At 38.5% G+C, this 13684-nt stretch overlaps 1 protein-coding gene across 2 annotated transcripts in view; it reads right to left on the bottom strand.

Annotated features, from left to right (window-relative positions):
* Positions 1-559: 559 nt before the first annotated feature.
* The window catches only part of PPHLN1 (periphilin 1), a 64106-nt gene continuing 50981 nt past the window's right edge, over positions 560-13684 (bottom strand). Inside the window, exons 10-11 of one of the 2 annotated variants that reach the window (XM_053942163.1) lie at positions 4479-4593; positions 560-2649 (exon numbers count right to left, since the gene is read on the bottom strand). In XM_053942163.1, the coding sequence (XP_053798138.1) occupies positions 2636-2649; positions 4479-4593 (129 nt within the window). In that variant the 3' untranslated portion in view covers positions 560-2635. Of the gene's footprint in view, positions 2650-4000; positions 4594-13684 lie in introns of those variants that run through there. The other variant, XM_053942162.1, reaches the window with a different exon arrangement.

Below are 13684 nucleotides of genomic sequence, written 5' to 3' on the forward strand. Positions count from 1 at the left end.
CACCCAGTACAGTCTTCATGACAGTGAAAAATACTAAGGCAAAACTTTATCCTCATCAAAACTGAAAATCTTGCAGACAAGAGGGTGACATGGATTTTGTCCTTCTCTGATACCTGGCATTACCCCCTTTTGTATCAATCACGGTTTTGTTGCTGATTTTCACCTTTACTGCTCACATTGTCACTCAAAGCTGCCAACTCACACAAGTGAGGTTACAGAGGTAACCACTTCAGTCTCGGCAGACAGCACTGAATTTCCATACTCCGTCAATTTCCACCTTCTTTTTAATTATCAAAAGGTATCTGCAATATTAAGAAGTGCTAGGAGTAATTTCTGTTTTCAGGAGCTCTGAATGTGACATATTAAGTTCCTCCATCACAGAATGTTTCCTTTCCCCAGTGTTCTTCTTACAGCTTTCCAGAGCCCCATTGAGGCTGACCACTTGACCAGGGACTATTTTTTTTTACATGACGTGAAACTAATCCAAAATACTTGTAAAGCAAGAAAGACTAAAAGCCATGTTTCTTCCTTAAGTTAAGGGACTGCCATGGTATATTTTACTTATATCAACTGAAAGCAAACATCACAAACGGTGAAATGCAAACATTCAACACAATGCCAAGTATTAGACGGAAAATCAGTTACTTATCACTTAGAAATGTGAATTAAACCTTTCACAGAAATAGCACTTATAAAAAACTCAAAATACTCCCTAGTTCACAAGTAAACTGTGAACAAGTAAAGTTTAATCAATTAAAAAAAAAAGTCAGATTAAGCAAATGATTAGGTATAGTGAACGGGGTTACCTCAGGCTGGCAGCTGGTCACAAGTGGTACTCCACAGGGCTTACTTTTAGGGCCAGTGCTCTTTAATGGAGATAGACAATTCGAACATCCATTGAGCGACTTTGCTGATGATACTAAATTCAGAGGACCTGTGGACTCCCTCAAGAGTAGAGAAGTCTTGCAGAGAGATCTGAACAGACTAAGGAGCTGGGAGGCAATGACCAGCTGCATGAAGTTTAACAAGGGCAAGTGCCACATTTGCCACCTGGGACAGGACAGTCCTGATTATCCTTAAAACTCAGGGAATGAGGAGTTGGATAGCAGTCCTGCAGAAAGAGATTGGGGGTCCCAGCTGATGGCAAATTATACTTAAATCAGCAGTGCCCTGGCAGCCAGGAGGGCCAACCCTGTCCTGGGAGGCATCGGGCACAACATCGCCAGCCGGGCGATCGTCCTGCTCTGCTCTACACTGGGGCAGCCTCACCTTGAGTGCTGGGGAAGTTTTGGGTGTCCCAATATAAGGCTATAAATCTATTTGTGTGCCCAGAGTAGGGTGATCAAGGTGGTGAAAGGAGGAGAATGGATGAGACTGAGGGGTGACCTCACTGCATTCTATAGGTTCCTCAAGGTGGGCAGCAGAGGGGCAGGCAATGAATTCTCTCTGGTGCCCAGTGACAGGACTCAAGGAAATGGAATGCATTTGCATCAGGGGAAGTTAAGATTGGACACGAGAGGATGGTTAGTCACTGGAACAGGCTCTTCAGGGAAGTGGTACAGCCTCAAGCCTCCCAGAGTTCAAGGAGCATCTGGACAATGCTCCTAGTGGTTCAGTGAGAAGCAGGGAGTTGGACTTAACCAACACTACAGGTCCCTTCCAACTTGAGATATTCTATGATTCTGTGAGTGTAAACTTAGACCTTACTTTACAGAAAAGCACTTGAAAACTTGGATACATTTATAATAGTAAACTTAATCAGGCTTCTTACAAAGGAATCTCCTAACAAACTGTACAGTAACAATGGAAATTTTTAATAAAAATATATTACACAAAATTTTATTATTTTTCCATGAGCATTTCTAACCCAAAGTAGAAACTCAGATGTAACATCCTGAAGGCTCTCAGTCCTGTAGGCAAGTAGTGAAGTGCTGTAGTTATGCTTCTGCATCAGAGAAGACTTTGACTGATCTTCGTAATCCAGGTTGTTGCCAGAAGGAGTGGATCAGGTCTCACTACTATGTCACCACAGCTTGCCTGTCTTCTCCTCTCTCCCTCCCCAGATTAGCATCCTGTAGGATCCATGAGCTGATTCCCACTCACTGTGCAGCCCACACAATCCCAGATGCTAACAAGGGATCTCCTTGGAGCAATGTGAACTCTTAGAAAATAAGAAAAGCCAACTGCAAAACCTCCCCTTAATGACATGAGAACTAACCAGGCATCAGGAATCTGATGCAATACATATTTAATATACCATATCAAGATCTGCATGTGTAAGATGCTGTGATACATACAGTACCTTGTACATGCCAAATCATTGCTACTTTGTGCTTCTGCACACCATTCTGATGAAATCTGGAAATAGTGAGTTTGGTTATTAGTTCTTCTACAGAGTTTCACATGTTCTAAATGCAAATGTATACAAAACAATCATGCTTATACTTACCTCTTTGTGATTATGACTCAAATTATCACTTTCCTAAAATGTTCATAAAAAAACAGTACCTTAATAAATTTATTCGTCAGGAATCCACCACATCCTAAATATTTTTCACTGGGAACCTCTTGGCTTTCGTCCACCACTGTTCCCAAACTGCAAGTTGTTCTGTCAGGTCAAAAGTGGTGCCAGACACTAACCAGAATCACCTAGGTTTGAAATGATAGGGAATTTGAGGACTTAGGGATAAACTTTGTGTTCCACCTAATCCAAAGCAACCTGGTGTCTTAGGTGGCAATGTAAGATGTAATCAGATGTATTCTATTACCATGTGTTGAAACCAGGGGGAGTAGGGTTCTTTATCTCTTCCATGACCCATCCATCATAACTCTGGGGGGATATCCTTTGTTAATGGGCCAGCTGTTAAAACCAGGTGGGGCAGTTTTCTTTATCTCTTCCAGGACCCATCCTTTCTCCAGGGAGATATCTTCTGTTAATGGACCATTGAGTGTCACTGTGTGAGTGATACAATTACATAATCCCATTGTGAGATGCTCCGCCCAGGGGGAGGAGCCAAGCATTCCTACCTAGTTAAAATGGGAGATTTGGAATACCAGAGGTGCCTTTTTCCACTAGATTCTCAGAGGAAGACCAGGCCCATTTACTCCACCACTGGACCTTCAGAAGAAACCTATACCCTTTCTACAGGATCACTGCTTCAACAGAACCACATTTGTCACTCTAAGAGGACTGCAGCCCCCATTTAATCAGACTACTATCAACACACTGACCAACAGGGTGTCAGGTTGTATTCTCACTCTGTCAGTGTTGTTTTGTACTACTGCATTTTTATTTTAATTTTCCGAGTAAAGAACTGTTATTCCTATTCCCATATCTTTGCCTGAGAGCCTTTTAATTTCAAAATTATAGTAATTCAGAGGGAGGGGGTTTCCATTTTCCATTTCAAGTGAGACTCCTGCCTTCCTTAGCAGACACCTGTCTTTTCAAACCAAGACACCTGAGAGATGTCCTGCTCACTTTCCTTATCCATCCTCAACACCCCAATTCCTGCTCCTTCTTGAAGTTGGAAATAAAGATTACACACAGCCTCCTTATTGTAAAAACTCATGGATGAAAAGGCTTGAGAAGCAGTAAGTGGGGAGAGCAACAGAGCAGGAAAAGCGACCTTTCCCTGCTCAGTGGCTGCCTACAGCTACATTCTGTACAGTGTAGTTAAAAACAGAGCAAACAGTAACAAAAAATAGAATTCATCCTACATAATACTGCTTACTAGGAATGACTAATGATATGGAAAACATAAAAATTTAAAAGGCATTTGTAGAACCTGCAATTAGAACAAAAATACAGCACTTCTTACATCAAGTAGTTAATTACTCTGGCAGTCAGAGACAAGAGATAACCCCTAGTGTAATTTTAGATAATTAATCCGATTTTTTTTAAATTAAACCAGAATAAATAATTTAAATCATAATTGTGACCAATTCTGCAAGTTTTCCCTTCCTATAGTATGTATGATAACAAGACATATTTGTGCATAACTTGAGGAATGAGAGCAGCTTCATGTAATTTTAATTAAAAATACAACATTTCAAGTTACACTTATAAGCATCAAAACATAAGTGTACAGACATCAGACTGATCATTTTTTCCAAGGTTACTGTGTAAGATTTAAAAAACAGTTCACTGCTTTACAGCATTTTTGAAAAGAACATCCTTTCAAAGGAATATATGTCAACAAGAACAGGCAGGATGAATACAATTGTGGAGACCACAGTGGCCAAGGGAACAGCCACCTGAGCTATTAGAAAGGAGCACAGGCCTTGGGTTCAAACCTCGAACAAAAGTTCCTCTTTCCCTGCAAAAGGCAGATTTAGGTACTATGGCAGACACAATGCAGAGGATCTAAAAGCATATTTTTGTCCTTAGTATGAGCCCTCTTTGAAGGACTCTGATACATCTTGGTTGGCAGCATCGTACTGAGCAATGAAATGTTTGAGTTCTTCAATGCATCGCTCACCTATTTCATGCAAATTCTGCCTCAGGGCAAACTGAATGGACTTCTCTAATGATGGATCTTTATCAATTAGCATCTTCACTACCATGCCAAAGGTTTCACAGTCTTGTCTGTAGACCTAGAAACAACACATTTTAGAAAAATATTAAATGCAAAACTCTTTACATTAGCACACCAACAGCCCTTATTGAGTTAGATCCAAATGTAACAAAGGATATTTGATTTAACATGAGTTTCAGCTGTAAAACTTACTGGCCATTTCCTCTCTTCTGACCTGTGCTAATAAAAATGTAACTAGCTCAGCACTATCTGGATATCAAAAATAACTTTTATAGGATGAAATACCATAATAGAGAAATGAAGTTCCCCTTGTAGCAATATTTAAAAAATAACGGTAAAGCAAAGTACTAATGCTAAAATAGATTTTCTTTTAATTTCAATATATTTCAAATAAACTGTAAAATGTCTAACAATCTCAATCTTCATACAAAGCACGAATAATTTAGTTTGTAATCTTTCCTGATACTTTAAATATAAGCGGTGTTTAAATAATTTCACCAAATTTTGTTTGTTTGTTGGATATCTGTTTCTTATAGAAGTCCTTGACAAAGAAGACTTTAATTAGTTTGGATGCGTTGGTGATTCAATCACTAAGGATTAAAGAAGTCCCAGCAGTAGTTTACCTGAACCCATCTGACCTTCCCCCACAAAGAATGGAGAGTTTGCAAGACAGTTATGCACCACATTTGAGGTGAACTACCTTTTCATTATCTCTGCAACTGTTTTTCAGCAACAAACGTATGACCATGCTTTTATGCAGTTTCCAAAGCAAGTCAGTAACGTTTAAATTTTTTTTCCACATTCCAGCTAAGTTCATCTGAACACCCGGCAAAAAAAGAACTTCTCGAAGACTTCCAACTGCCAGATGCAGCTCATTTTCAAACTTCTTAGGCCAATTTCCATTTAGAAAATACATTAGCTTTTTGACTGAAGATAAGTAAGTTTTCTATCTCCCATACAACTTTTTTTGAGGAAAAAAAGCTAAAATGTTGATATTCTTCCAAGTGTGATTATCTTTCGGTATTGTCTGCTTGTCTTAGAACTTGTTTTTCCACAGAGATGTGCCACCCTTTCCTTTCACATCTGTATGTGGACAGAAATGATACAACTGTATGTAAGCAATTCCCCTTTACTAAAAACAAAAGAAAAAACCAAACAAAGCACACCCATCGCTCCCCCAGTAAAAACCCACCCTAAGAACCCATTCATAAGATCCAGTCTGAGGTCAGCTCAAGCATCTTCATGTTGGAAAAACAGCAAAAAACCCCAACATTCTGTACAAAACTGAACTATTCTTAGAAACACAATGATTATCATGATACCTGTAATGAAGATAATTCTTAAATGCTTAATAGCACAGTCTAGGAAAACAGTTTAAGATCAGACCCACTTTTCAAACATTGGTTGGCCAATAAAAGAGAACCTTTTGGAAGGAACTAATCTTCAGTGGAGAGTAACAAGTCAAAAAGAAGAGTGTAGCCCAAACCAAACTTGAGCCAGACATTTTTAAGTGTGAAAATGCACATGGCATTTTTTTTTTTCCAGAGAGGGGTTTGTTTCCTGTTTTGTAGTTCGTTGGTAGTAAAATAATAGCACAAAAGCCAGACTCTCAGAACTCATGCTCCATAGCAAGTAAAACATGGTACTTCATAAAAACTTCAAACAGAGAAAATGTGCATTACTTTTTCCTCTCTTCCCAAAGAACAAGCTCAGAAAGAGCTGCACGGGGAGGTACCCAAGGCTGCAACTGAAGGATATGCTCTACTTTTCATGGGTCCACAAACTAAAGGCAAATAGTGCTACCTGCTACTTCTCCCACACACCACAAAGAGCTAACCCAGATGAAATTCTCTGACTCTTAGCATATAAATACTAGCTTGATCTAAGCTAGTAGATTTTTCTACTGATTTTTCTTCCAAACTTTCATAAAAGAAGACTTGGAAGAGAATCAAGAGAGTCTTTGTCATCGCTGAATCTGAAGTCAGAAGTCACTTTGCTGTCACAACAATCTGGAAACTAAACACCTTCATCTGAGAGATGAACGTTTTCAATACTTTGTGACAAAAGACCTTTAAAAAAATAGAATTTACCTAAATTAGGGGAAGAGGGCAAAGGTGGAGCAGGAAGGCACTTTTAACAACAGAAAACAAAGGAAACAGCTCAGCTCCTCTAACAATAATTGAGCAATTTTCTCTCAACAAGCTTTCTGCCCCAGCTGCTAATTCTGATCCTCCTCATAAAATCTGCCTCCTTCACAATTGTGCTGATAAATCTATTTGTATAACTGCTACGTAAATTGCATCACTGAGATGCTCCCTTTTAAAATTACTCCCCGCCCCCCCCCCCATTAATGTGATTCAGTGATTCAATTCTAAAACCAGATGCATCAGCACAACTGAAAGAACTGTGAGCCATGGTCTTAAAGTGAAAACTTCACAAAATAATTTATATCGGAAGTCAAGGCACAACTACCAACTTTCAGAGATATGTTGCTATGCTTTACAGAAGGAAATGGTGATTATCAATTACAAGAATATCAATACATACTATGTTAAATAATTACAGCTTAATGGTACAATCAACTAGTTGAAAAATTTGTGAAAGCACTGAAAGCTCTTGAAAGAAGAGCAATTAATATCGCTCTTTAGACAGAACAAAAGGAGGCTATTTCTGACAAATAAGATTAGAATGTGATGCTTAAGGAAGAAAGAAAACTGCAGAAAATATTTCAACCATGCAAAAAGAGCTCTCTGTTTGAGAAAAATACTGGAAGAACTCGTGACCCAACAACACATGAAAATAACCCTATCTTTAAAATTCCAGCTGATATTGATTTTGAGCTCAGACCATGGAAAGCTCATCTGTAAACATCTGGAACTAAAACCTGAAAATGATTCCATGTGTGGAGAAAGAAGAAATAACATTTTTAAAACTAAAAACAAGAAAGGGAATGATACCAATGACATGATTATTCTGTCTGACATATAAATCAGATAATCCTGAAAACAGCTAGAGCCACAGGGTGATCATTTACGGTGGCCCTAGCATACATTCATTCTCTGACCTAAACTACAGCACCAGCATAATGGAAAGAGCATGTAAAATTTTAGTAAGTAGATGAAGAAGAAGTAGAAACATCTGTTCTACTTCCAAATATGTAAATATAATTTTATATACACACAATGTATATATCTGTATATAGAGGGATACATGCACTCTTGCTTCTCCTTTGCATGGCAAGTATTTAAACCAAATTCAAGTTCTTTGAAGTGTTTTCCAAAATCAGCACATCAGGCATCTGTGAGGTCACAGGATCAGAAATATGCATACTTTTATATTATTCTCATAGAATTTTAGAATGTTACATGATAAGGGCATAGAAGCTCTGGCTGAGATCAGTCCTTTGCCATGCCATTCTCCGTATAAGTACTTGATGCAAATATAAAATTGTGATGCACCTGCAATATGTTAGTGAACACACGCCATTTATTTCAGAAAGCTAAACCAAAATTTGCACTTAGAACTGCTTAAATATAGCTAGAAGACATTTACTTCCAGACCTAGTTAGAGCAATAGAGATGCCAGCCGCCCAGGTTGGAGGCAATCAAGCCCTAAAACTCACCAGGCAGAATGAAACTTTTGAGAATTCCCTCATCTATATTCATGCCAAGTTTTCACAGTGAACTTCAAAGTGCCATCAACAGTGTCTTGAATTAAAATGTATGACACTGACATGGAAAAAATTATGGATACCAAACACTCTCTTCTTCCAGCTCAGCTGTGGAATGTTAACCTATGAACAGGAAGGAAGAGGGGCAGAAGCAAGCACATGGGCACTGCTCATGTCTTTGACTGCTATATCCCTCTTTCAATGATAATATAAAAATGGTCTTGGCTTAATTCATTGGAGAATGAATTACTTGGCTGATGGGTGAAATTACACATGGCTAGGGAATACCTTGACAACATGCCTACTACTCACTGACAAAGTCCATATAATTTTCTGACGAGCACAGCAGCATGTTTTTCTTCAAAACTGTTCCAGAGCCGTACATACACTGTGCAAAAGACCTGCTGGACAATATAAACAGTTATGACAATAGGATGTCCTCCCCTGCAAATAACTACAGGCTGCAGAAGAATCATAAGAGCAATCTTGATCTCAAAATCTTGCATACTTGGCCAGCTTTATTTCACCAGCAAGACCAAATAATGGTATTCAAAGGGGATGAGGACAAGCCTTATTTCAACCCATGCACCAAGTTTCCCTAGCTTAGCTCTACAGTCTGTTTTTTTAACTTCTCAAGGTGACTCAGAACAGCTAAAAACCACAGTATCTATTCTAAACAGGCTTTGAGGAAAAGGTAAACAAGAGAGAAATTCTCTGATAATTGCAATGACTCTCTGGAAGACTGGTCCCACCAGGATACAAAAGTTAGCCTCTCTATTTCTCACGTCCACAGCTTGTAGAAAGTAGAACTAAGTAGCAAATGGGAGATGCAAATTTCTCCTGACTCAGAAAGGACTCAAATGAATCTCCACTTCTCATTTCTGGGAGAACTGCTCTAATGGATGTGCTTTATTTTATATGCAGGTATTTAAAACACTTTCCTCTCCAAATATGGTTTTGAATGAAAAACACGGTGGCACTTTTTTTGAGTGCTCTTGGCTTCATGCACACATGAAAACCTCTTCAATAGAATTCATGCAGAGACTTGTATATACCGGGCTCGAGCAGCTATATGCAGGAGATGGTCAAACTCCAGTGCAGACACTTTGCTCACAAAGACAAGCAGGACCAGCAAACATGATAAAGACCACATCCATTAGGCGGATATAATGATTCAGCAAGTGAGATTGATGCCTATGATTTATTCTGTAATTTCCAACACCTCCTCTTTTTCCTCACAACCTTTCCTGGGGTTTTTTTTTTTGAGTATTTTTAGCATTCCATACATTTTAAAATTCATCTAACACTCTCTCGCCTCCACCAGAACTCCTTCAGAGCAACACGATGCAAGTCTAGACTCTCTGAGCAGCTCTGCACCATATGTACACAGCCCACCATCAGTGCCTGTGAGTCAGTACTCATCCTCAGAGATGCCTGTTCTCAGCTCCTCATCCAAAGGCCAAAGACCCCCAAGGCTCAGTTAACACAGGGGAAGGAGCTCGGGTTGTGGCTCAGAAACCACATTAAATAGCCTGCAACCTTTAGATACTAACTCACTTTGAGAAGACCCAACATGCCCAGCAATCGCAATTTTGCATCTGTGATTCACGCAAGTACTCATTTAATATATTACCTTTCAGAAGACAGAAGCTTTTCAGTTACTAAGGGCATATTTCCCACAAGTAAGAAGCAACATACTCACTGGTAGTTGTTTGATTTCTCACTGAAAGGCAGAGCATCAACATGCAGAGCACAAGTACAGCACCAGTTTGAAAACCATACCGTGTCCACTCCAGACACTCTATGAGCAAACTGCCGGAAATTTCCCTCACTTCAGTGATGCCCCAGGGCCCCCCTACACCAGACAGAGATAAGAGCTTTTGTTCCCTCACCTAAACTATGATAGCTGGTTTGGTATAGCCCTCTGGTGGTATAAACCAGCTTCTTATTTCCCCTCCTCAGCAGACCTAAATTAAGTCTGACAAACCAGTCTTCTATTCATCAAGCCACGTCTGTGCCAGGTTTCCCTAGCATGGGTGAGACAGACTATGAGGTATTTTTCTTCTACTGAAGAAAATTTCTTCTACTCCTAACTAAAAACAATACTGAATTTTTTGTAATGTAGCCCTAACTGTAAGCTGATTGAATATGCACTCAAATTTGCATTTTAATTGTGCATGTAAACTTAAGCAAATTGGGAAACTACTAAACATTGAACTGCCACTATCACAGCTTTTTCTTTGTCAGTGGCATCTTTTAAAAGAAATTATTACCTCTCCCCAAATCTCTTCTTTTTAATTTATTTATGTGTTATCTTGGATTTTTTTTTCAACCATGTAAATTAGATTTCATTAACTTACCCGAAATTTACTCTTCCAAACTACAATAGGTTAATCCTCTACTAAATGAGTACACAAAAATTTTCATCACTGCAGTGGCAATGTAATTGTACTGTTACGTTTATGTAATTGTACTGTTACATTTATGAGTACAAAACATTAATTTATAGCTCCACAGTGCAAAGAATGCTCAGAACTGTCATTAAACCACTTGCAGACAATTTTCATGATCAAGACATTTAAAACTGATTTTCAACCAAGATGAACTATTTTTATGGTTACAAAAAACTAAATTAACATAGAACGAATTCAATGCTTGCTTATGATAGTATACAGTTTACAATGGCATACAATTTTTAACTATAAAATATCAAGTAGTAAACTCTATTCCTTTCTTAAAGACACACTAACAATTTGGCCCTGTATCTATGTAGTATTTTCTGCACTCACTAATCCATGTGATTATAAACCAATTAGATACTCATTAAAATGCAAACTGGGGAAATCAATTTTTTAATCTATTATGTAATAATGAACAATTTCATGTCAATTTGCTTCTTACTGAAGATATGCAAATTATTAAAGTTATTTTCACTTAAATGCAATTCTGCCTCCCTTTCCAATGAAACTTACAAGTTCCTTTTTAGGAACTTCAACAGATCTAATCAACTTTCAGAAATAATGCCCACTATTTTTGGCATCTAAATATCTGACTGAAAAGTCTCCTGGAAGTCCTCAAGGACCAGTATTGGCAACACCTGGGGGCACAGCAGGTGAGCAAAGCGCAGCAGGGGAGGGTGCTGGGAGCCACAGTGTTTCTGTTCAGCTGGTTTACAGCATTCACTTCGAGATCACAGCATCACTCATTCCTTTGACTAAACTAATCGGATAGAGGACATGCAGTCTGAAACAATGCCACCACAAGTCTTCCCCTTCATTTAAAAGCAGAATTCTACTATGAAAAGCGCTCTGTAAAACTGAGGGGTGTGTATCTTCGCCAACAATGATCAACTCGGCTGAGTTTACAAATACATTTTCAAGGCTGAAAATCTTCAAGAATTGGCTTGAGTCCTGAGACACAACCCTGGTCTTTTACATGCACTGAGCAGAAAACACGTGGGCAGAATTATTTACCTGTGTGAATCCATTACCTCCAGTTTAAGCTCAAGACACCATCTAGACACTGCTTTGCTTCGTTCATACCATTCCTCTCCTGACACCTGAGCAATTACGGAGAAGCCACTGCATGGAGTGGAGCCCACCATTGCTCAGGAGAGCCTGCAGCTGGCTCCAGCATCCCACATCTGCCCACGCCAGCCAACTCTGCCCACGGCTCCTGCTGTGCAGGGCTCAGCCCCTCACAGCAGTCATACCTGTAATCATCTCTGCAGAGAGCCTGCACGCTGCCTGAACTCCCTTCTTCTTCCCTTCGCCATCCAAACAAAAGGTTACACCTTTTTGTGCCTTTGCTTAATGCTTATACAGCAATCTAAAAATGAACATAGAGCTTTTGTATGACACTGTTGAGGAGACCTAAAGAATAATGTAATTAAAAAGCAATAGAAAGTGAAGTCCCTCCGCAAGTGCAGTACCTGTTTACAGCTGCGGTTACCAAGGACAGATCTGTAGAGCAAGGCTGTTATAATTCAGACCAATCATAGCACACGTTGGTACTATTTAGAAAACAGAGTTTCCATTAATGAAAACTTACAAATTCCAAATAGTTACTCATTGCTTTAAAACTACTACACAAAAGTTTTCAACAAGAAGCAAGAATTTATTTTTAATATATTGCTAGGAAATCCATGTGTTTACTTTGCTATTTTTTTAATACTATGGTGGGGACTTGACACAAATGTTTAAATGAACGAGAACTGGTACACAACAGAAATGTACATGATGATACACTTCACTTAATGTTACATTTTGGAAAGAACAAGTGTATTATTACTTCTTCAAGAAATGTCTTGCTTAGTCAAGCAGAAATAGCTCCCATGTGGGAGAGCGAGGACTATTATGTTACATGGTTTTACTGGAGATTATTCTTTACTAAACCAATCAGACCACATAATAACAGCATTTTAACACCAACTACAGGCCCTTGGAGACCAGCTTGTGTGTGGCCTAGATTTCATAGGCTTCTTTACAACAGATGTGTTGGAGGAGGGTAGAGTTACTTCATATATTAACTTGTGTGCTCCTTAAGTAAAACAGCAGTACAAGTTTAAATTCTCCCTTTTCTTATAGAAAGTGTGTGCCTTGTACAAGGAGATGATAAATATGAGATCAAAAACCCATTGCAATTATAATTGATCAGTTTCTAAATCTCACTAGAAGTACTGATGATCTCTTGAAGATGTGTCAATGACATCTTTGCAGCTGATGTATACGAATACCCAGCTGTATGTTTAAGAATGCCATGTACAAACAACTGTGCAGCTAAGTCCAAAAGTTGTAAATGAGTAACTATTTATATATCTAATAATTTATATTTGTTCTTTAATAATATGTAAACATAGAAACTGTATTTTTGTAGGCGCGTAAATGAAAACAAAATCCTCAACTCTCCTCTCCAACAGATGCTAGGAAACTTCCATTAGTTGGAATACACAAGTTCAGGATTAAACAGGAAATAATCAGCTTTATGCCAAAGGAAGGGCCTCACCCTACAACTTTTTATTTATAAAATACTGAATTGATGGAAAGCCACTTCCTAAATCTGATCCACAGTAAAGTTATTGCTCCATCCAAAACAGGAAGGGTGAAGTTTATCTGCAAAAGACTCTATGTTAATTGTCTTGTTAAAAATGCTTTAAATAATTTTCAGTTACGTTGACTGACCATAAAAGAAAGTGATATTCATTTAAGCTTCAGCAGAATGGGCTGTATATTAACAGGAACAATAAAATGATAAACCCATCTTTCTTGTCATAAAACCAGACAAATATTTTGTATGAAATGTAGAGTAGTTCAAAATCCACACAGCTTGTGTTGAAGTCAAGATCAAAAATGATGCATTTGATTTTACCCAAAACTGATTTGTGATGATTTAGTTTTCCCTCAATAAAAGTCATCCCACTTTCAATTTCAACAAATATCCTCAGCTACAAATATTCTCAGATTCACAACATTCTGCATTA

Source organism: Vidua chalybeata, chromosome 5, assembly GCF_026979565.1.
Source record: "Vidua chalybeata isolate OUT-0048 chromosome 5, bVidCha1 merged haplotype, whole genome shotgun sequence".
Classification (NCBI taxonomy): domain Eukaryota; kingdom Metazoa; phylum Chordata; class Aves; order Passeriformes; family Viduidae; genus Vidua; species Vidua chalybeata.